The 25,349-nt window shown below is 37.1% G+C and overlaps 1 protein-coding gene across 4 annotated transcripts in view; it reads right to left on the bottom strand.

The window, feature by feature from the left end:
• Window positions 1-19,729, bottom strand: part of LOC149834318 (RNA helicase family protein) — a 28,686-nt gene extending 8,957 nt beyond the window's left edge. For 2 of the 4 annotated variants that reach the window (XM_090011330.1, XM_090011328.1), the window contains exons 1-8: window positions 19,059-19,728; window positions 18,470-18,733; window positions 17,919-17,965; window positions 6,206-6,286; window positions 3,990-4,206; window positions 3,277-3,685; window positions 1,783-1,986; window positions 1,322-1,482 (exon numbers count right to left, since the gene is read on the bottom strand). In XM_090011330.1, coding sequence (XP_089867456.1) covers window positions 1,322-1,482; window positions 1,783-1,986; window positions 3,277-3,685; window positions 3,990-4,206; window positions 6,206-6,286; window positions 17,919-17,965; window positions 18,470-18,588 — 1,238 coding nt within the window. In that variant the 5' untranslated portion in view covers window positions 18,589-18,733; window positions 19,059-19,728. Of the gene's footprint in view, window positions 1-1,321; window positions 1,483-1,782; window positions 1,987-3,276; window positions 3,686-3,989; window positions 4,207-6,205; window positions 6,287-17,918; window positions 17,966-18,469; window positions 18,734-19,058 lie in introns of all 4 variants that reach the window. The other 2 variants (XM_090011333.1, XM_090011329.1) reach the window with 2 other exon arrangements.
• Between the last annotated feature and the right edge of the window lie 5,620 nt (window positions 19,730-25,349).

The raw sequence follows: 25,349 nt of genomic DNA, 5'->3' as shown, positions 1-25,349 counted from the left end.
AATTTTGCCATTGATTACACTCTGTTTCAATTTTTTTAACTTCAAATAATGTTTATAATCGTAAGGATTTAAAAATTGTCGTTCAAGAATTTGCACTTAAGAGGGCACTCATTCTCTGTTGCTTTATATTAAGAACTTTGATGTGTATTTAATATATATAGATGTTTATTATATTTATATTCATATGTACTAATCCGTGAATTGATGAGTAGCTGAACGAGTTCAATGTCCATACAATAAACTTCACAGTCCATTTTTCACTTATATAAAAGGTAAACTATTCTTTATGGATAATCCAAGGGAATACCCCCCCCCCCCCACACCCCCAAAATCACCGACCACACATTGGCTGGCCTCCAGTTGGTAAAACCCTTGAGGTCCCCCCTGCCCACTGGGGAGTACGGCTAGCTTCGACCTTGCGGCAAGGGACGCCACCCATGGGTTTTGAACTTGTGACGTCCTGTCAACTTGGTGACATTCACAAGTCGTCCCTACCAGATGGGCGGAGCCCTTGTGGGTGTAGAGAGAGAGAGAGAGAGGAAGCATAAAGGGAGAATTGAAAACTGACCAACAAAACCACATGACCATAACTATGTTTCCTTGACATGTACGCTGCAACTAAGGGAAGATGTCAGAGCACTCCAGTCAGTCTTCATAAGAATAAATCTCCCACTTTTACTCTAATCTGAAATTTTTATTGCCTTCTACAACAGAAATTTGAAAAGCTGAACATTTCCAAATCAGTCATAAAAACTTTGATTGGCCAAATTTAATTTAGTACTTCCAAGTGAGATAGATTTTACTTTTCAGTGAAAGGTGGAAACTGAAAAGCAATTCATCATTTCATTTTAAAAATAAAATTTTACTATCCATCCTAGAAACTTGAAATATTTAAAGCTATCCTTCTTAAAATAACATTATATCCCATACATACTGTTTCTTGCTTTAAAAGATCATCTTCCGGCATTATTTTAATGGGTAAGGAGCAAAAGGGCCACGGCTACTTTCAATATATCCTTGAACTAACTTAAAGCATCCACAAAGCACTATCAGGATCACATTACGACACTGACATGTAAATAACCACAAACACATGAACTACATACCTCCAGTTTGAACCAGACTTTGTCAACATGCTTAAATGAATTATTTCCTTCCAAGTATTGGAGCCAATCCAATACTAAAAGAACAAAAAGAAAAACTTGTCTGGATTGCTTATTGCAAATTTTTGTGGTTTAATCCATGATACAAATGACCAAATAACATGATGAAAAAAGGAGAGAGCCATCAATAAGCTGCAAAAGAATGGAAAGAAATCCACCTTCTCTGAAGAGCTTGTGCTTTTGAGATAGGGACAATAACTAATGACTCCATTCCAGTGTGTGGATCATAAGAACGTGCTTTAACCAATCCTGGGTCAATGACATACTTGATCCCAGGAATCGTGACCGATGTTTCGGCAATATTTGTTGCCAATATGACCTACAAAATTACAAACCTATCAAGATAAAATGAAGCAAACATGGCGAAAAAACACATAAGTTTTCTATAAATAACCAGATAGGCAATGTGTTCCAGGATAACAAGACTCTTGAAAGACAATCACATATTATATTAACAAAGTAATGCACTGAGGGAATCAACAAACGATGAAATTATAAAATTTTCTACCTGATGTACAAAGTGTCTGGAAAAAACTGCATTTCAGATAACATGCAAACACACACATAAAAAAGGAAGGCACAAACTCACACGTGTAAATTCAAGGATGGGTGCATATACCTTTCGAAATCCAGGTGGAGCTGGTTTAAAAGCTTGCATTTGTTGTTCAGAAGGAAGGGATGAATAAATGGGAACGGTTAAAATCTTTTGACAGCCTTCAGGTAAATGCTGACAACGATCCCGAACAAGTCTTTCCACAGACTCGATTTCTTCTTGCCCAGTCAAGAATACAAGTATATCACCTGAATCTTCCTCCAAATGAATCTAACATAACTCAAAAGACAAGCATAAAAAATGGTATCCATAAATATGATCAATCAGCACAACAAGTAAAAATTGAAGCAACATCATTGAGCAAAACAAGCCACAATAAGTTTGTCTGTCATCTACACGACAATCTTCTCAGACTAATCCAGGAGATCAATTTTAAGGCTATGAATAATGTAAAACATAGAAAGCACATGGACACAGTACATAGGGCAAGAAGACTATGACTACCTACTCCAGGAGAAGGTTTTCATGCTTGTCAAACTTATCAGCATGCATCTTATTATGTGAACCCCTAGTCAAAAGTTCAAGCTTAACTACTCCTATCTAATCTCATCCCTATAAAAAATTAAACATTAGAATAAGCATTCTCCTCTCTGAATGAAGCATGAGGAATAACAGCCTAAGCAGGAAGAGAAGTATGTGTCAAGGATACCAGGCTATAGAGATCCAGTTATTGAGCATGTCAGCTATCTTGCCACATGCACCACAAAGATCACTTGTATAGAAAAAAAACTGTTTCATTAATGAGGAATTTTGGTAGTCTATCCTTAGAAGAGGCCCAGAAAATCACAAACTCAAGGAGTAGGAAACTCTAATGCCAATTTCTCACATCCATAAAGTGTCACTGACAGCAAGTTTTGGAAAATAGCAAGGACAATGATTTATCCATTCAATGTTTGTTTCTCATCTCTTTAAGAACTCCTTTCTCCTACTAGAGTAGTAGGAAGGATTGGAAGTTGGAACCCTACTAGAGTAGGAAGAATCTTTTGCTTGGTTATTCTCTAAGCAAAAGCCCCATAATATGGTCATTATGCAAGTTATGGATCCCAAAATGGCAGGCAGATTTATTCTTTGACTTATTGTGAGAAATTGTTGTTCCATGTCCTTCCACACTGCTCCTACTTCAGCAATCTGCCATATCTTCCTTGGCTGGAAGAGGTTGTAGCACATCCTATTTCTCTTTCCTACGATAGATAGGCAAGAAAAAAAAAGCTCCATGTTTTGGTGACATCACTCATGTAGAGTGGCAACCAAGTTGACAAAATACTGGAATTTCATTTTTTCTGCTTTGCCTGTTGTGTTTCTATATGTCAAACCCGATATGGTATTTTATTTTTCCCATGATGATCCCCTTCATCTTTGAATGTTCTACGAAAATTTCTCCTAGGACCTAAATTATCAACAGGTTCTCCAAGAACATTGAAAAAATCATCCTAGAGTGGCTCCTTGAATCTCAAACAGAGAGAGAGAGAGAGAAAACAAAAAAATAAATATCAAGTGTACCTGAAATATAGTAATCAAAGTTGCATCGAAATAGTCTTCTACAGCATTGTAAGTGTAGAATATTTCCACAGGGTACAGCCGCCCTTGGATATGAACAGCTTTTGCACTGCACAAGTATTCAGAAAATCCTCTTGCATCTAGACTAGCAGACATGACAATCAGCTTTAGAGGACATATCGAGGGAGGCGCCTGGCCTCTCCTGTCATTCTTCCTTCCAGTTACTGTACTGTTATTGGAATTTATACTGAAACCATTATCGAAATTATTCTTACTGATGACTGACTGTAACCTTGCTTTTTGAACATTTTTCAGAACACCCAACAACACATCTGTGTGCACTGTTCTCTCATGAGCTTCATCAATGATGATGACTGAATACCTTGAAAGTAAAGGATCCAACAATGCTTCCCTGCAGTCCACCAGATTTTGTAAAGTTGTAAGTTGACAACTGTAAGACAATGTGCAAGATCAAGGATGACCACATTGTCATTCAAGAACTTTATAGGGTTTTGTCCATAACATATTTATGAAATATACTTGATAAGACTTTCAAAAGACTGTCTGAGTTGAGCTAGGATTGGCTAGGGATGACCATCCTCCTTTTTACTAGTATGTTTCAACACTTTCAGACAGGATGAATAAGTAACAACAGAAAAGAGCATAATGACTTGGGGAAGAAAAAATTCAAAGCTCAACAAGAACAAAGGATTCACCTTAAAAGTATTCCATCAGTCATGTACTTGATCCTTGTAGTACCAGATGTAACATCTTCAAATCTAATCGAGTAACCAACCTTCTGGCCTAGCTCAACCCCGCATTCTTCTGCTACACGCCTTGCTACAGTAACTGCAGCAACTCTTCGAGGTTGAGTAATACCAATAACTTTGCCATCACGACAGAATCCCCCATTAAATAAAAATTGTGGCAGTTCTACAAGAAATACCACTCAAGTAAGCAACATGAGACAGAGCAATCAAACCTAGCCTCAAAACATACATACATATATATATATATAGGGTTAATATGTGGTGCCTTTGAGGCACCAAATTATATAAAATTATTGAGCTGAAAATCACAGGTTCAAGCTTTATCAACTCAATCTGATGATTCTGACCACAGAGATCTGTTGAGGAAGGTTTGTTTGCTAAGGATCAAACCTTAGATCGTGTTATTTTGATTAAAAAACATGATTTTTTGAGTCATGAAATTTTAGTGCATTGTAGACCGTTCATTTTTTAGGCCCCTAAAAAACCTGCTTATGTGTCACAATCATATGATTGAAAAATCATTTCCCACTAAACAAACATTGTAGATCACATCCATAAGATTTAATCTACAAGAAAAAAAACTAAATTGTATGATTTTCAGCTCAATAGTTCCATATAATTTAGTGCCTTCAAAGGCACCAAATATTTATTAACTCAATGGTAGGCAAACATTTTCTTTTCTATACCTTGATGTTTCATTATCTTTTCTTCTCCTTTTTCTAATGAAATAAGTATTTTGTTGGGACCAGTTTCTTCTTCTTACCATTTTCTATTATTTTTCTATTCTCAGTCTTCAATCATCTTAGTCTCACTAGTAGCAGGGAAGGAAGAGTTTTGTCAAAAAATCAGACTTGATCAAATCTGACCTAGGCTAAACTGACATCTTCTGAATACCTCAAAAATCCTACCCAAGTTTGAATCTTCATAAATGCTTTATATGATTATATCTCATTTTATGCTCCACGCTCAAAAAATCATAAAAGTATTTCCAGGAAAAGAAAATTTTAAATTCATCTCCCCCTCTAACAATGAATTTTAAATTAAATACATAGAAAGAAAGGAACTCCTTTCTCCTACCGAAATCCTGAACAGCTAAGAATGCTCAGCCTTTACATTCATAGAATGGATTCTTACTGCACAAGGACATGTCAGAGGGAGCAATTGAGTTGGCAATCAATCAAGAAACAGATTTTTTGAGCTTCCTGTTTAAGGCATTATATTGATTATTACAAGTTCACAACATTCCATAAAGTGCACTTGAATGCAGTTGTACATAAAATGAAAAACAACTTAGTATTGGCCTAGATAACCAAAATCCAATACCGATATACCTGAACCTGGTCAGCTGCGGAAACATTAGGGGCTTCCACCAACACTAAAGAGTATGGAATGGAGGCTACCAACAAGGTTGGATGTGTAACCCACTAGTGCTCCTAGGTGCTATTTAAGTTTTATCCTCATGGTGTCCTTGCTATTCTGTACAGTTCTAGATTGATAATGTTGATTGATTTCTTGTTATAGCTTTGGTTTTTAATCAAACACCGAAAAAACCAACACCACCACCACACCACCCCCGCTCACCAAAAAAAAAAACCATCATGCTCATTCATGTCCAAGACATTAATGCACAAAGGAAATGTTAGAACAGATAGAAAATGCATGCAATTGCAATTTAACATGAGTAAGCTGAAGAAGGAAACTTAAATCCACATGAATTCTGTCTAATATCAAAGACCATAATCAATTTAACTACAAGTGTGGACAATCAGAAATCTGGCGAGAGTACAATTAACCAGAAGTTGTAGCTCCTCTATATGTAAAATAATGCAATTGAATTAACTACATTGGAAAGAAATGTTTTTTAAACAACTTTATTTTTTCCTTATTTTGTGATATCTTGATGTTCATAACAGGTTAGCAAGAACAACATTTGAGTAACTTGTGTTGTCGAAAGCTTCAATTAACAAAACAGTGCTTGACGCAATGATATAAGAAAATCTATATTACATCATGCATATTTCTTGACATATTACGAGATTGACAACACACCTGTATATACTAAACAAAAACATGAATATGGATGAAGGGAAATATTATATGTAGCAATCTATAATAAATATTAAAGGTTGCTAACCTATATGCACACAGCTAAAAGAACTTACGTGTAGTTTTCCCACTTCCTGTCTCCCCAACTATTATAAGTGTGTCATTCTTCCTGACTTCATCCACGATTCTTTGCTCAACTAGAACAATCAGTGACCATGAATAAATCAGAAGATCAACAAAATAAAGAATTTGATAAAAAAAATCATGATTTGAAGCCATAGATAAAATGAAGAGAAAAAACTAATCAAGGAAATAAGCTGTAAGCCATTTAATAGCAATAAAAAAATACAATTAGCACAAAAACCAGATAACACAGGACTGAAGAATAACATGGTATCAAAATATAGATTGCATCATCAGAAGATTAAGGAACACCAAGAAAATACTAGGCTCAGCTTAGCGACAAGAAGTCACCCAACACTAGAGCAAGAAAAGAAGGCAAAACAAAGAAGTATTTGCAATTGAAAACAAAGAAGTCCTTAATGAAGGCAATGGTGAATGAAATCCCAGATTCTAGTCAACGTATTCAAGAATCATAATCTCCTAACAACTTAGCATTCAACATTACATACTAAAGTAGTTGGAGATTCCAAGCCAAGTTTTCTTTGCAGTAGCCAAATGGCACATGCCAAAGAATACAAGTAATTCACATGGTAACTCCCATTTCTTGCATTTGACAGCCACACAGTGACCAAGCATTCTGATAGTAGTTTCTCCAAGAAAAGGTACATACCACAAAACAAGGAGATAAAAGTGTTAATATCTTCTATATGGGATGAACTAGCCATGCTTGAACCCAAGTGGAAAGGACTGGCAAAAGAAATGAGACAAAAACAACTTGAAAGAGAAAACATTTTCTCTTTCTCGTATGGATTTAAACTGGAATTTGAGCAAGTACGATCATCTCTTCTTCATAGAACTACACCTCCTTCTATAAGTGAAGCTCTTGCCAAAGTATGTCAAGAGGAGACAAGACTTGGCAGGTACAAGTCAACTGAAAAGGTTCTTAATGTTTCAAGACCTGTTTGAGAAAATAGGAGATTTTAAGAAAAAATATAATGGAAGAGGAAGTAGAATTATTTGTCATTTTTGTAATAAACCGAAGCACATAAGACCGAAATGACCTAAACTCAAAAAAAAGAGACAAGCAAAAGAGGAAGTGACATCAAAGACTTGTCCATTGCTCAACTTGTGGAGGCTATTCAACAATATCAAAAAGCTACCCCATCTACTTCCGGTGTCGTCGTGTCTACATCTTCTCTTCCAGGTAAGACTTCGATTTTCGATTCGAGAGTTTTATTTCATATGATACCTAGTGAATCCTTATTTTTCGATTGCACCAATTCTTATTTTTCATGTGTGTCTACCGCCAATGGAACCTCTCTTTTTGTTAAAACTATAAGTATAAGAAACTTAAAAACCATTTCAAAAGATTCCAAAGATTTTTTTGTACCAAGAGTTAGAGTCATTTCAAAATTAACTTAACATTTTCTCAGTTTCGCTTCTTCTCATCTAAGGCTTATTGGGTGCAGGATCACCGGTTAAGGAAGTTGATTGGGCAAGGATAGGAGAGATCTTTATCATATGGACTCTTTGTCTTCCTAAAGACACTTTTTTTAACTATGTCAAAGAAAACAATTTAAACCTTTGGCATAAAACATTAGGACACCCAAGTATATCAAAATTATCTCTTTTTTCGTTTTTGAAAAAATATTGTAAGAAAAAGGATTTCACTTATAATGATTGTATACTTGATAAAATGAAAAAGTTCCCTTTTGGATCTAAAACGTCTTTGTCTAATGAATCACTTGAATTGGTGCATTCGGATGTATGGGGCCCCACTCCCGTTATGTCAAAAGGTGGATTCTCATGTTATGTTACTTTTATAGATAGTTATAGTAGACATACTTGGATTTACTTTCTTAGATTCAAATCCGATGTATTTTCATGTTTTAAAATTTTTCATAACCTTGTTAAAAACCAATTTAAGACAAATATCAAAACCTTCAATTCTGATTTAGGGAGAGAATTCATCTCAAATGAATTTTAAAACTATTTGAAAACCCATGACATTGTGCATCAAACCTCTTGTCCTAGAACCCCTCAACAAAATGGAGTTGCAGAAAAAAAAACATCGTCATATTGTTGAAACAACTAGAACCTAGCTTATTTTAAAAAAAGTTGCAAATTTTTTTTTGCCGAAGCCGCTCTCACCGCTGTGTATTTAATAAATAGAATGCCTTCTTAAATTTTAGAAAATAAATCTCCAACTGAAAGACTTTTTAAAGTTAATCCAAATTTAGAAAGATTAAAGGTTTTTGGATGCAAGGGAGACTAGCTTCTACCAAGGAGGCATGATGGGTTAAGAAAAACATGACAAACTCTCGACCAAAGCTTCTGAATGTGTGTTTCTTGGATATGCCAATAAAAAAAAAGGTTATCGGTGTTATGAATTTAAAAATGATAAGTTTTATGTTTCTAAAAATGTCAGTTTTCTTGAAAACGAAAAAAGATTTGATCTTCAAGAATCTAAGGATGAATTTGAGTAAGCTATCTTGTTTAATTTATAAACTAATCACAATAACAATGTTGACATTGATGCTTCTAGTGAGCATATTGATGAAGTTTATGATAAGGTGGAGTTGCACAATGATCAAAGTGTTGATAAAAAAACTACTCAAGAAATTTTACTTTATACTAGACAAAATGATGGAGAGCATCAATGTGCACTTGATAAATATAATCGAACACTTGAAATGGAAGAACCTAGTCTTAGACTCTTAGGAGAACTCAACGTCCCTCTAGACCCCCAAATAGGTTTGTGTCATATGAATCATTCTCTTCCAATTATAGATCTTTCATTTTAGCTATACATTCATATTATGAACCCTTAAATTATAGGAAAGCCAAAGAAATTCAAGAATGGGCTGACACTATGAATTTAGAACTAGAAGTTTTACATACGGTTAATACTTGGGAAGTAAGATCTCTTCCTAAGGAAAAGAAAACGATAGGATGCAAGTGAGTTTTTAAAATTAAAACAAAAAGTGATGGGTCACTGAAAATGTACAAGGCTAGGTTAGTTGCAAAAAGGTACTCTCAAGAATATGGTATAGACTACGAGGATACCTTCACTCAAGTAGCTTCAATGACCATTGTTAGGATTCTTATTGTCGGATCATCCACTAGAAATTGGCCCATATACCAGTTAGTTGTTAAGAATGCATTTTTAAGTGGTAACTTAAATGAAAAAGTCCACATGAATCCTCTCCTTGGTCTAAGTGTTGAAAAAGGTATAGTTCTCCACGTTCAAAAAGTTTTATATGGGCTCAAACAAGCCTCTAAAGCATGGTATGATCAGTTTAGCAGAACTATCCTTAATCAAGGTTTTAAATCATGTCATATTATACTAACATTGCTCTTTTTATAAGATCTAAAAGTTCCACACTTGTTATTTTACTCCTATATGTTGATGATATAATCATCACTAAGAACGATAAAGAGTCAAAAAAGTTAAATTTATGCTCAAGAAAGATTTTTATATGACTGATCTCGGTGTTTTGAGATATTTCTTAGGTATTAAAGTTGTTTATTCACCAATAGGATACATTTTGTCACAAATGAAGTTCACAACTGATATTATTGTGCGTTCAGAAATCACAGATGAAAAGCACACTGATACTCCAGAAGTGATCAATGCCAAAATAAGAGCTGAAGATTGAGCTTTATTGGATTATCCAACACCTTATAGACAACTTATTGGTTTTTTAACCTATTTGTCTATTACTAAACCGCATATTGCGTATTAAGTTCATACTGCAAGTCAATTTCAGCATGCGCCAACCTCGGTCCACATGAGTGTTGTATTAAGAATAGTCTGCTATATCAAAAGCACTATATCTAAAGGGCTTTTCTTGTCTTATTTCTCATTGTTAAATCTTATTGCATATACTGATTTTGATTGTTGAGGAGATCCCAACAATCGTCACCCAAGTGCGGGTTTTTGTATGTTTTTAGGTGATTCTCTCGTATCTTGGTGGTGCAAAAAGCAACAAAAAGTTTTGTTGTCTTCCACGAAAGTCGAATACTGAGCAATGGCTACAACAATAACTGAAAGATATAGGAGTTGATGTCTCAGAACCTTAAAAGTTATGTTGTGATAACAAGAGTGTCATATACATTGCCAACAATCATACTTTCAAAGAAAAAATAAAGCATATTAAGATGGACTGTAATTACATTCGAGAAGAGTACTTGAAGAGGACTATTACTCTGCTATATGTACCATCTGAATATCAAATCGCAAATTTTTTGACTAAAACTCTTCCGTTAGAGCAATTTCTTTTTCTCCTTGGCAAACTTTATTCCACCATAGGTTTGAGGGGGAATGTTAAAATATAGTTTACTTGTTATTATATATACATATATATAACTATATATAGTTATATATATTTATATTATATATTAGGATATTTTAGTCTTTTTCACTCTTGTAATAGGGTCAACCTATTAGGGGTTGTTATGTAAATGTCCATTTTTATTTTTCTTATTTTTTTTATCAAATGTAACTGTTGGGACAGCCCTACTAGCCGTTGGGGCTAGTCCCACAACTAGTTTGTAAAGTTAATGCTTGTCTAAGCATTTTGTGAATTACGATCATATTTTTTACTTTTGGCTCTCTTGTGAAGTGTTATTGTGTATCTCCTTTGGGGGATTGTACTTAGTCCATTAGGGCATGTTTGATGCACTGTTCTCAGCGGGATTCAGACGGAAATCTCGCTGAGAACAGCAAAAGCAAACAAACGTTAGACGTGGCGGACGGCGTTCCGCGCGTCTGCCGCGTCCATAATGGTTTGTAATTTTTGATCCACCTCCCCCCGTTACAAAAAAACAGGAACAGAAGGGATGAAAAAAATGCATCGACGGGCGTGCCACTCCCGCTCTCTCTCTCTCTCTCTCTCTCTCTCTCTCTCTCTCTCTCTCTCTCTCTCTCGCACTCACTCACTATGCAAGGGTTACGCTGGAGCAATGGGTGGTGGCACCACCACCTTCGGCGCCAAGAGGGCATCCCTTCGGAAACAAAATGGTGGCTCCTCCTCCTCGTCTGCCGCTGGCCACGGTGACTCTGCCGCCCCATCGACCTTTCATATCAAGGTTGTTAAATGCAAGGTTGCCAAACTAGGAAGTGAAAGCGGGAAACGATACGAAAAGTGGAAGCGAGAAGCAAGGCATTTTAAAATTTATACGAAGCGGGAAGCGAAGTTTCAATTTAAAAGCGAAATATGAATAAAAATGAAGCAATATGGAATCAAACAAGAAACAAATAAAAACAAATAAAATTGATCATTCTTATATTTCATGATTTTTCTGTAAAAGAGTTAAATTTTTGTTAAAATCTAACAATGATGGTTACCAATTTAAAGAAAGTACATGGAAAGTGAGTGAAAGCGTGAGAGAAAATACATGAAAAAGAGGAAAAGAAACATGAGAAAAGTATATAGTATGCATAGACCATGTGTATGAGAAGCATAGAAGAAGCGTGGGGGAATCGAGCTTCCCAAGAAGTTTCGAAAGCGAGGAGTACCACGCTTCCGAAGCGAGTTTCCAAGAAGCGTGCTTCCCACCTACCTAAGAAGCTTCTGGTAACTCTGGTTAAATGCGATGAGGCGAAGCAAGGCGTTGAGCATGTTATGAAGCGTAAGCTTCATGATCAAAATAATAAAATATATAATATTAATAAAATAATGAAAAATTTAAAATAATGAAGATTGAGAAATCAAAGCCAATGCAAGGGGATTAAATGTGCGAGAAATGATGATATATTAATTTTGGAAGAATAATTGTGGGGCTAACAACCTAAACCTCATTGTCTGTAAGTCAAGGGTTAACAACAATTGATTCCCAAAAGCATAGAGGATCGTTCAGTCGATGACAGAAGATCCAAAGGTTGAAGAGGGGGCTGGCCTAAAAACATATTTGGAAGCCTTGTGGAAGCAGCGAAAACTATTAATGATACGACAAGTGTGTGATGGATGAGAATCAAAGGGTGCAACATATAAGGGAAGTCGGGGGATGGTTTGTGCAGTTGGGATCATCTTCCATGATGCAGTTACACAATAGAAAGGGTGTTCAAATGTGGCACCAGAAAGGAGGAGGCGTCGTACATTCCAGTACGCTTCAGGTACTGAGTGTGCGCCTCAGTACCTTGAGCATGCGCCTTGCCTCTGAGGCGTACGCTTCAGGTACTGAGGCGTACGCCTCTCACAACACTGTTTCATATGACATTTCATATTGATTTTTTATGCATTTCTTAAGTGTTCCTACGATGTGTTGTTGACAGATGTTGACAAAAGCATAGAACTGAGAAGAAGCAGACCGATCTCCATCTCTTTCTAGATTTTATTTTTGTTTATGTGAAAAGGAGGATCTCCTCTCTAGATTTTGTTGTTATTTCTGGAAAAATGAGAAAGGGAAGAAGAAAATGGAGTGTTTGTAGCCTTGAAAGAGGAAGATGGAAGGTCTCTTTAGAATGGGTTTCTTGCCATTTTGGATTTTGTTTCTTCTCCCTGTCGTTCACGCCACCACTGATCATGCAGACGGTAAATTCTTCTCGGCTCTTGCATTTTGTAAAATAACGAGCAGAAGAGAGAAACCCCCACTTTTGTTAATGCATTTTTTTGGTATTTCTCGAATCAAAATCTGGTTTTTCTCTTTGGTTGCAATGGAAGAAATGGATATCCTTCCATGCATTTCCCGACTAGTGTTTTATTTATGTGTTAAAGAAATGAAAAGGAGAAAATGGTTTTATCTGTTCTTCTACTTAATTGCAGTCCGTTGATGTCTTTTTGCCATTTCTTTTTGCCATTTGATGGTTTGCTTATCGTTGTTGTTGGGGTTGCATTTTCAACAATAATAATCAGAAAGACATCACCACCATCAATGGTAGATGAAGATGGTCTCTGGGAGAAGTTATAAATGTATAATTTTGGTTATAATTTTGGTTTTGGTATCTGAGTTTTTGTACCTATCAATTTATGATTAACCATGAGAGAAAATTTCATGTTTGATTTTGGAAAAATTAGTTCTTTAACTATGTAGGATTCTGAAAAAGGGCATGAAAAGGTTCATTAAAATATCACATTTCGGTTGATACCTTATTATTTATTGATCTTACCTTACTATTTATTGATCTTCATCTGGTTAGCATCGTTAAGAACAGTGCTTGACTATAAAACATGCAGTAATCTTCCAAATGTTAAAATTCCAAGTACTATTTACCTGCAGTGTCGATTGTTTGATGTGCATAAATAATATTGGTTGTGGAATGTGTAAGTCTTGACTATAAAACAAGAATGCAGTTGAATTTATTTTCATCAGACGAATGATTCTATCCATTGCAGCTTTGACCACTTTTTTTGGTTTAATCTATGGTACCAACCATCATCCCTTTTTTGTTTAGTTCAAGCCCTTCAAGTTATATACAACTCACTGAACCAACCACCTCAGTTAACTGGTTGGAAAGCGAGCGGAGGTGATCCATGCGAGGAATTGTGGATGGGACTCTCCTGTGTGGGGTCGTCAGTTGTATCCATGTATGCACAATTTTCATGTCAATGAGTCTTTTAAATGTGCTTTGACGCTTTTTCAACAGATTTTCATTGTTTTTGTATTCGGCTACATGCGATCCAAAACGAAGTAATTCGACCCATTATTCATGACTGTCCAAGTTGTTTGCACATCATCGTCAAACAACGGACATTTGGAACATAGCATTTGAGTACGGTCCAAACAAACATTGGACTTGGAACAGTTGTTACGGAACGAACAGAACCAATGTTTTGTTCTGTTCTTTTTATTCATTTTGTCCAACCATGGACAAGCCATCAAACATACCCTTAGTGACCACTTTGTGTTTGTGATTTCTTGTAGCCCTTAGTGGCCATTTATTGTAGATTTGCTTATTTCATTTCATAGGCATGAGGAAGTAAATATTCTGCCTAGAGGCAGCTGCTCTATATCATAGGGTCAGGCAACAGGGAGAAGTCAACAAATATGAGATGCTAAAAAGTATACATCACCTTTGCTCCACCCAATCCACAACAACAACAACTACGCCTTCATCCCAAAATAATTGGGGTCGGCGATATGAACCAAAAAAGAAAATCATTATGGGTCTTCCACATGAATCCTTCTCCTCCAATCATTTCTATACAATGCCATGTCCTTGGTGAGGTTCAAAGCATTCATATCCTTTCCTATCACCACCATCCATGTCTTCCTAGGCCTACCCCGACCTCTTTTAACTAATATATTTTCCCATTTCTCCATCCTTCTAACTGAAGCATCATTAGGCTTTCGCCGAATATGTCCAAACCACCGTAAACGATTCTCTCTCATCTTATTTTCAATGGGTGCAACGCCTACCTTCTTACGTATCTCCTCGTTCTGAATCTTATCTTTTATTGTATTTTCACACATCCATCTCAACATACGCATCTCAGCTACACTCATTTTTTGAATATGATGTCTCTTGGCAGCCCAACATTTCGTACCATATAGTAAAGCATGCCTAATAGTCGTCCTATAAAACTTTCCCTTTAACCGCAATGGCATTCTACGATCGCACAACACTCTAGTTGCACTTTTCCATTTCATCCACCCAACCTTTATCCTATGATTTACATCTCCATCAATTTCTCCATACTTTTGAATGATAGACCCCAAATAATTGAAACAATCATCCACCGGTATTTCTTGCTCACCAAGCTTCACTACACTCTCATCATTACTTCGTTGCTTACTAAACCGACATTCCATGTATTCTGTCTTACTCTTACTCAACTTAAAACCTCTTGCTTCCAATGTCTGTCTCCATAATACTAACTTAGCATTAACCCCAGCTCTAGACTCATCAATCAAAACAATATCACCAGTAAACAACATACACCACGGCACATTTTCTTGAATTGATCTCGTAAGCTCATCCATTACTATAGCAAATAGAAAAGGGCTTAAAGCAGATCCTTGATGTAACCCAACCGTTATAGGAAAATTGGTTGTCACCCCTCCACAAGTGCGGACATTGGTTACTACTCCTTCATACATATCTTTAATTATTTTAATGTACTTGAGAGAAACACCTTTCTCCATCCAATCCACAACCCATGGATTTATTAACCAAGTGGTAGCAATGTTCTTACAGAGGGGATGCATGATTTCAACCATAAATAGTCATGTAGCTTTCACTGTAGATGTCATAAGCCCACATATAATTGACAGATTTTATCATTCTAACCTAAAGTATATGGGACAACTCAAAAGAAAAATAGAGACACAAGTCCAAGACAGTTTTTTAAGGCCTTCATGGGAGGAGTTTTCCTCATTTATAGGTTGATCCATGAAATGACAACTGTCATGAAATTCAGTGCAGTGTACCTTTTCGCACCAGTGCACCAAAGGTTTTAGAAATGTTGCTCAACAAAAATTAACCCCACACAGAGCAATTTGCTTAATCAGGATGCACAAAAAAGCAAGTATATATGAAGTGGTCAGACACAACTTTTTTAGAGCTTTGCAAAGTATAGAAGTAACCAGCCACTTCCAAGATGGAAAACTAGAAGCTCTCGAAACCTTTTCAGAAAAGCAGATAATTTCTAGAAATCACGTTTCTCATTGAAAAAAAAAACATGCTCAAGGATGCAGTCCTCAGGAAAGGGGTTTCTAGAGAACTATTTTAATCAGGCCATAGGGTTTGAATCATAAGTTCAAGAGCCTTTCCAGTAAATGCTTACATGAAAGTGAGGGCAACAGTAGCTGTCATCTTCGATCCATCAAAAGAATATATACACCATCACATGTTCATGTATACATAACAGAGAAATAATAAACTAAAATTATTTATCAGATATGTCTTATTAGTTATTATGTTGTAAAACAGTTTTCTTTTAAGTCCAATGAGTGAATACTACATTTCATCCTGCACAACCACTCTACTTAAAAGCTTGAATGGTGGGGAGGATGGGGGTTAGGCTTACTGACTGGATTTTGGTAAACCAGATCTCACAGCTAGGGCTGCACAACAAGTCGAGCGCTTGCGAGCAACTTGTGTTCAACTGGAAAAAGCTAGGATCGAGGAGCCTAGCCATAGGCTTGTATGCATAAATGAGCAAATAAAAAGTTTTGACCTTGTCTCACACAGGCTCATTTAGGCTAGCTAAATCTTACTTATTGATGAGGAATGTAGGATTAATTCATTATATATATGTGTATAATATGTACCTAATAGCTAAAGATTTTGATAAATTATCAATGGTTTCTAAATCATCTGAGGGTCTCCCTAACTCTTCATGGTTTCTTCCTACTGAGGTTTGTTAAAGCAAGGTGTGGAACGATCAATGATCTTTGAGAGATGGGGATTTATGAAACTCTGAAGGATAATCAGTTAGAGGATACTCTTCATACTAGGATTTATCTGTAGGGTTTCAAAGTGACAAGGGTGATGAGTTATTTTTGACAAGGGACTGGAAATGGCAAGGGAATTGCTAGCAAAAGGTATGTTTGGATTTCTCCATTCTTACTTGTGACCTCATCTTTTCCCCATGTCATCATCTTCTACTTTTTACGAATCTCTCTCTCTCTCTCTCTCTCTCTCTCTCTCTCTCTCTCTCTCTCTCTCTCTGTGTGTGTGTGTGTGTGTCTAGGACAAATGTTTGCCACCATCATTTGTCCATACAATCTATGGAAACAGGTTTTTCTACGGCTTCAAAAATCAACAGCCCCACCGCGCATCAAAATTTCATGAATAAAAACATATTTTTTACATTGAAAGAATATGATCCAAAATGCAATCTCTAGCAACAAAACCCAGTTGAACACATCTATAAGGTCAGATTGAGTAGACAAAACTTGCACCTATTCACCGATCTAGTAGAAACAATTTTCATAGTTTTTTTGAGTTCTTTGTGTTGATTAAACCCTACTGATATGATCTACATATGTTTTTTAGTAGAACACAAGTTTTGGACCATGTGATTGTGATGTGCATATAGAATTTTTCAGATCTTCAAGATCAACGGCCAAATGCACCAAATTTCATGACTTCAAAAGTCATACTTTACATCCAAAAAACATGATCCAAGGTATGATTCTTATCAAACAAACTATTTTGAATACATCTATAAGGTCTGATTGAAAAGATGCAGCTCACAAAGCATCATTTTTACTAGGTGGGCCTACGTGCATCTAGAGCACCCTGCCATTACTAAAACACATACACACACATAAATATATATCTTATCCTTTGGTAGATGAGCAAAGACCGACCACCGGACCCGAACACCCCCACCTCCCACGGTCCCACCCCCCTTTTGCCCATAATAATGTTTGACCACATCCAGTGTTCTGTTTATTTAACCTTGGGAGGTAGCAACACTAGCAAATATTATGACAAATGCATTCTGAAAACTTCCTAATCAGCCTCAACAATACTACCTCGTTTGTTTACCAAATGCATTTAGCTTCTCGCAACATAAGATTCTATAAAGGCCTGCATTTCCTGCATGACTTCTTGATTGTATTTCCATCCCTAGCAATCTTGAAGCAGAATCCAACAAATTTCAGCAGGTTTCTTATGTAAGGTTTGAGCAAAACATGGTAGAAGTTCACCATCTACTTCAGTTAATTTCTTCACTACCATGTCAAAAGGAACTAGAACATAATAATGTGCAGTAAATGCATTGTATTTTTTACTATCAGTTGTATGATTATTACCTGATGCTATGGGCAAGGACCGTCTTTGTTGTGCTATCTTCTGCCTCCTGAATCATGCAAATAAAACAAGTACCACATATACATTAGACTGTAATTCAGTAACAGGAAGACTAGTTTGTGAAATCATATGCTGCCATAACATAAGAACAAAATCATTCTATAGTGCTCAATCCAGAATGTATTTTAGAGTTCAACGTTAACAGAACCAAATATTCAGCTACAAAGTTGAACTTTCAAGCACATCCTCAAACAAAATAAAGAACAAGATATCACTAACAAAAGGTGCTAGATGAAAAAAATTAGAAAAAAAAAACAAAAATTCATGTATGAGGAGAGAACTCAAAAAAGAATCAGAGAAGAATAATGCAAAATTAAGATTAAATACAACAACAATAATAGTAATAAGCAGAACTAAGGAGGCTTCCTTCTGTATATTGAACTTCCCAGTGCAGAGTGCACTGAAGAATCAGAGATACTCAAACCAACCATGAAACAGAAGAAGAAGAAAGCAAAAAATGCAACCAACCAATGAATGAAGGAAGGAAACCAACCTCAAGAGTGCATCACCCCGTTCACTCCACACAAGATTCCCATTCCCGTGGTTGTTTTTCACGGTGTGATTCCCGTTGGAGACTGAGTGCTGATGAGGGGAGGCAGACATGGAAGGCATTGAACCTTTCTCCTACTCCTTCGCTAGAGTGGAACTGTTTCAATAGTTAGTGTTCAAGACAGCAGCGGAGCGAGGATTCTAAACTAGGGTGGGCACAATGATCGTAAGTACAGCAGGCAGAGCCAACGCGGCTAGGTCTCTGATCCTGTAGGTGGTTTCTCCGTGTAAATATCAAAACTATACTAACAATATGTTTTTAAAAAACCAAATCAAAACCCACATAAATTATATATTTATGCTAATTGATAAAAAACCTAATCTTTTAATGAAATCAAATCACAAAATATGCATGGATTCATGCCTAATGGTAATTAGAAAAAAAAACACAAAAAGATCCGAAAACCATAAACTAATTTTCAAATGATGTAAATATTTAATTAGTTTTTTTTCAATTAGAATATGATAGGCAGGGGGGTAACCCCTTGCCGACAAGAGGTAACGACAGTAACAGGAAAAGAGAGGGTTTATACCTCAGGAGACCGCAGCAATGGGGCAGTCGTCGGCAAGCGACTCCGGAATGTGGGCACAGACGAGAGCAGCAGCGGACGTCCGCTGAGCTGCCTCGGCAAGGGTGGCGATGGTTGTCAGCGTACAGGCGAGGACGATGAATCAGGAAGGTCGTCAGAGCTCGAAGGGGAAGATGGCCGACGGCTGCGATCGCTGGCGACGGGGAGGTCGTCGATGCACGGAAGTCACCGTGGCTCCGATCGCTGGCGTCTGCCAACAGGCTGCCGGAGACGGGAGGAAGAGAGGTGGTGGTCGGAAGCACGATCGTCGGCTGCTGCAGCACCCAGGACGAAGGCGATCGCCGGCGTCGGGGTCCCTGGCGCAGCCGACGATCGAACACGAGGTCGGCGGCGATGTTGCAGGTGCCGCCGAGGAGACGAGGGCGTCAGGTGGCCAGAAGCGGCAGCAGCAGGTCGATGGCCAGGGGAAACGGGAGAGGAGAGGCCGACAACTCCGACGTCGGGGTTCTGACTCAGCCGACAGCCAGACAGGAGGTAGAGATGGTCGCCGACAGTCGGAGGTCGGTGGCGGCTCCGATCGCCGACGTCTGCAACACCCGGAACGAAGGCGATGGCCGGTGGCGAGTCGCCGCCGTCGGTGGCCGCAGGGAGGGACGGAGACGGGCGAGGAGAGAGAAGGGGCGAGGGTTTCTGCCCCTCGCCCGAGACGCCTGCGTCTTTTAAAAGACGCAGGTTCTCCAGGCTTCGAGAAACCGGGTCCGGGTTAGGTTCGGACCCGGATCTGGGCCCGATACAGCGGACCAACCCTGGCACGTGTCTGACACGTGCAGAGCACGTGTCTGACACGAGTCTAGCATGTTTTTTTTAACGGGTTGTTACACTTACTATCACTGTGCCCACCCTAGTTTAGAATCCTCGCTCCGCTGCTGTCTTGAACCCTAACTATTGAAACAGTTCCACTCTAGCGAAGGAGTAGGAGAAAGGGTCAATGCCTTCCATGTCTGCCTCCCCTCATCAGTCTCCAACGGGAATCACACTGTGAAAAACAACCATGGGAATAGGAATATTGTGTGGAGTGAACGGGGTGATGCACTCTTGAGGTTGGTTTCCTTCCTTCATTCATTGGTTGGTTGCAATTTTGCTTTCTTCTTCTTCTGTTTCATGGTTGGTTTGAGTATCTCTGATTCTTCAGTGCACTCTGCACTGGGAAGTTCAATATACAGAAGGAAGCCTCCTTAGTTCTGCATTTAATCTTAATTTTGCATTCTTCTTCTCTGAGGGCTGTAACTGAACTTAAAAATTTACGAAAATTGTATGCCGTTGATTTTAAAACTTATAAAAACCTATCCATGTATTGGAATCAAATGCTCCAAGCCTATAAAAATAAGCATATAATATAAAACGTTCATTCTTGTGTTTTGGGAGGGTTTCATTTTCCTATATATATATATATGGGTGATCTATTTGGGTCTTAAGTGTATCCAAACAATTTTATTTTACTTTAATGATATTCATTTGGGTCTCAAATGAATCTAAAATCTTATTTTCTCAATAAGATCCAATTGGGTTTTTAAGTAGATCCAAAATTTTCATGCTACTTAGTAAGATTCATTTAGGTCTTCAAATTGATCAAAAATATTTTTTTTAGCGAGACCCATTTGGGTATCCAAATGAATTCAAATTCATTATTCTTAGTGCAATCAATTTGGGTCTTCAAATAGATTTAAAATACTTATTACTCTATAGGAGAATCCATTTGGGTCTCAAATAAATCCAAATCTCTTATATGTCTGGTTTAAACCTTGATATGAGTGACACTCTACCCAAATTCATTTGGGTTGACCTGAATTATTCACAAATCCAATTTCGAGTAACTTAAGATCCAGTGGATCTTACATGTTCATTCGGATGGTTTGAATTTATGTTAGTATGGGTTGATCCTTGTCGATCTTCACTGAGGTCCAAATTTAAAATATCTCATACAAAACTTCATAAATTTTTAATTAAATATCAAACAACTTACAAAAATGTTAGAATATTGTCGGTAAATAATCACCAATTAATTAAATAATATTAGCTAATTAATTTGCCAAAAATAGTATTTAAATTAAAGCTAAATACCATAATAATTCACAAAAATTCCCCTTATTTGAAAATTCTAAAAAAATTTGTGGACTTCATAGTTTTTCTGCTCATGATTTCCCCGAAATCAATTTATATGCAACCTCCATATATTAAAAACAAAACATTTTGATTTAAAAAAAAACTGTTTATCATAAATTTTGAATCTGCTTTGGATTTGCCCAATTAATGGTAACTCATACGTTAAGGAGAGAGATGTCCCATCTCTATTCTTAACGTAAGAGTCCATACATGAGAGGGCACATGGCCACCTGAGTTGCTAAATATAAGCAACAACATCAGGATGCCATTTATCCTTGTGATGAAGACACCAAAACATCATGTAGATTAGATGGGTCTCAGAATTTTTTTCAAACCATTTTGGTTTAAAGATGGTCGGCATCTGCAGTGCAAAGAGTGAATGGTTAAAAACACAGCGAAAATTGATGGTGTTCTAACTGCTATTCGTCGATATGCCTTCATCTCCAACTGTATGCAAAAAACACTGATGACAAGTAGCGAAATGGGACATCGATCACAGGAAAGAGTTCGGGGGTTGAAGAATCCAAATTAGGCTATGTTTGGGAGCCTTGCAATGGGATGGAAACCCGGTTTCAGTGTTGCCAAAATTTGGTTTGTTCAATGTGTGATGTTGAGAGATGGAGTTGCCAAAACATCCTCTCGTGAAATGTAGAGATGACGTTGAGGCCTGCCATATGGTATGGTAGATAAGATAAGATTCCATCTTTGCCTTTTGTTCATTAGAATTCTATCTTTATAGAGTGTACTACCCAATTTTTAAAAAGTGGTTCTCGTTGTAACAGTGGTCTGTTATCTCTAAATCAGAAGAAACTTTGTATTTTATTTATACTGCACTACTCTCTAATAAGAATATACTAAGTGTTTTCTTCTCTCAGATCTGGTTGTCCCCTTCACATGAAAGGAGTTGGAATGTGGTGTTGGACCTGCTAACACCAGTTCCAACACATTGTTTCAGCAATGCTGCTGCTCACAAACAGTAAGAGAGCATGAGGCCTTAGTGTGGATTGTATAGTCAATCGTGATGTCATAGTTATATAGTTCTTGGGATCTTTCCAAGGAAACAGAGCAATACCTCAAAATATTTAACAAGGTTTTTGTCGTCATAAAAAAATCTCCATGGGTTTGAAGAATTTCATACAAGTCAACGAATATAGAAGACAAGCCAAACTTAAAATTAGAGAAAAAGAGCTTTATTGTTCATTTGTTACTTATTACAATATCTATATTTATTTATTATTTTATAAAGATGCAGAAAAATAATAAGATATATTTTATTTATCAACCATGTTGATGTTCAATATTCATTCATCTTCCAAATCAAATTAGCTAAACAATAAAGCTTTTTTTTGTTTTAACATGGTTTGGAATCTTCCTACCCGAATTTAGAACCAATGTCCTTCGAATATGAGCATTGTGATTTTCTCCATGAAGGAAAATATTGTGATAAATCAAAAGGTTTGTTTTTCGAGAATATCTGAAGACAAATAGCATGAACTATGGAACATTTTCACTTTGTCAAACGCATACACAGCTATGTTAAAGGCACCTTGGACTATGGGATGCAAATTTATGCTTCTAGTGGATTTGATTTATATGCCTTCTCTAATGTCGACTGGGCTGGATGTCCACACACGTGCTATTCTACTATAGGTTTTTGCACATTTCTTGGAAACAACTGTATTTTTTGGAGCACGAAGGAACAAAAGATTGTTGCCCGATCCAACACCAAAGCTGAGTATCGAGCTATGGCCTCCACGACGGCAAAACTCACTTGGTTATCTTTCATTTTACGGGACCTTGGCATCCATCAGGCTCGACCTCCTATTCTCCATTATGATAATATTAGTGCCTTACATATGACCATTAATCCGGTCTTTCATAACAAGTCTAAGCATATTCAAATAGACTTTCATTATGTTTGCGAAAAAGTTGCTCAAGGTGCTCTTGAAACTAAACATGTTAGCTTCAATGCACAGTTGGCCGACATTTTCACTAAACCTCTTACTCGGACCCGACTGCGTGATCTTCAACTCAAACTCAGCCTTCTCAGTCGGCAGAGTTTGCGGGGGCATATTGACAGAGGCAATTTCACCTCACATAAGGTAGCTACCATACTAGCCTCACCATGTGACAAGGCAAGCAATCTATGCAACAAGGAAAGACATGCTGGTTTGACTAATGCTAAAGCTGAAGATGATAGGAAAGGTAGGTCAAGGTGGCAGCAAAAAAAGGAAAGTAACAGCACAAAGGAAGAATGTGTTGGAGATGGTAAGAAAGGCAGGTAGCAGCAGCACGATCTGATGCAAAAAGAATGTAATGGATATATTGCTGAGAGGAAATAACCTCTTGCTGTTTGGAGAATCGTGGGATCTCCTTATAAAAGAATGTAACCCATCCTATTGCCTTGTACTCATTTCTGCACAAGAGAAATAGAGCTTAGAGCCAAGAGAGCTCCTTCTTCTCGTGGACGTAGGTTCTTAAAAGAACCGAACCACGTTACCTGCTGTTCATCATTCTTTTACTGTTTTTCTTTAGGCTTATCATGTAATGCAGTCTTGGAGGATTCCATGGGAGCCCCTGGAGGGAGGCCACCTGTCTAACTGCCTTTCGGCTTGCGCTAACGTGTCCCCAAGAACCAATATGGCAAGTTGTTTGGAGCATGATATGCGGAACCACACGCTTCTGTCTTTCCAAATCGTTCATTGTATATATATATATATATATATATATATATATATATATAAGAAAAGTGATAGGTGCGTGAACATTAGGTACTTGACTAGTACTTGAAGATGCTGGTGGTCCATCACACACTCGATGGATGGCCAGTGTAAAAAAAAATTAACCTTAAAAGCAAGTTTTCTCGCCCAAACGAGTAACAGCAGCAGAAAAAATTGCCACTATTGACCTTTAGCGGCAATTTTTGTTGCTGCTATTGCTCATTTGGTGAAAAAACCTATTTTTGGTGCTGACCGTCCATCAAACATGCAATGGATGGCCAGCATATTCAAGTACGTGTCAAGTACCTAACTTAATATTCAAGCACCTACTCACTACTCATATATATATATATATATATATATATATATATATATATATATATATATATATATATATATATATATATATATATATATATATATATATATATATATATATAAACCATTTGGATGTTTGTTACACCTTACTCCACTTTTTATATTTGGGGAATTTTGTAATTATTTTTCTTTATAAAACATGTATATTAGGAGTAGTTTTAGTCCAACTTTTAAAGATGTATTTAAGTAGAAATGGAAGTTTCTTTTTCTTCTTTTTTTCATGTTATTTTGTACTTGTTTCTTATTTTCACTTCCCTTACTCCTTGTGAAATATGAATATTTTCTTAATTCCTTCCATTCCTATTTAAAGGCTCACGCTTTAAGCATTAAGGAATTTTTTTAATGAAAAGTTTCTTGCCAAACCAAGTAATATCCGGGTGGAGTGACCGACACCTAAGCCCTTACATAGCCTACTAGTGAGAGGCACCCCGCACACCCAATGGAAGTCAAACTTGGAACAAAGGGGCGTCCCAATGCCATTGGGATGACTCGGGCTAGTGTTGCATTAAGGCATCTTTTAAACAGTCTACCTTCTTGCAAGTAGGGGATGCACATGAGCCGAGTTTGATCTGAGCTTAGGTTGGCTCGGCTCAGCTCGAATAAAAAAATAGTTGTTCAAGCTTGAGTCGAACTGGAACAGCTTTGTTCCAAACTCCACTCAAGTCAAACTCAAGCTTGGCTCGGCTTAGCTCGAGCTGAGCATTTTTTATTTAAAAAAAATGAACTGCACTAAAAAACAATGGTTTCAAACTACCAACCTCCTCCGTAAAAAGCAAACATATTACCCATCTGAGCAAGGCCATTTGATGTTTTAAATTTGTAAACATAAATTGTACATATACTATACTCTGTACATTCTATAACTATGCAAATCAAGCTTAATCATGCTAATCGAGCTCAATCGAGTTTGATTGTCGGATCAAGCTCGGCTCGTTTATGTGTACCGAGACTCAAACTAGTTCGAGCTGAGCTTAAATGAGTCGAGCTCAAGCCAAGCCTGAGCTAGTTCACCCAATTGTGCATCCTTACTTTC

Source organism: Nuphar pumila, chromosome 6 (genome assembly GCF_984573655.1).
Source record: "Nuphar pumila chromosome 6, dmNupPumi1.hap1.1, whole genome shotgun sequence".
Classification (NCBI taxonomy): domain Eukaryota; kingdom Viridiplantae; phylum Streptophyta; class Magnoliopsida; order Nymphaeales; family Nymphaeaceae; genus Nuphar; species Nuphar pumila.
This window is presented reverse-complemented; position numbering and strand designations above follow the sequence as displayed.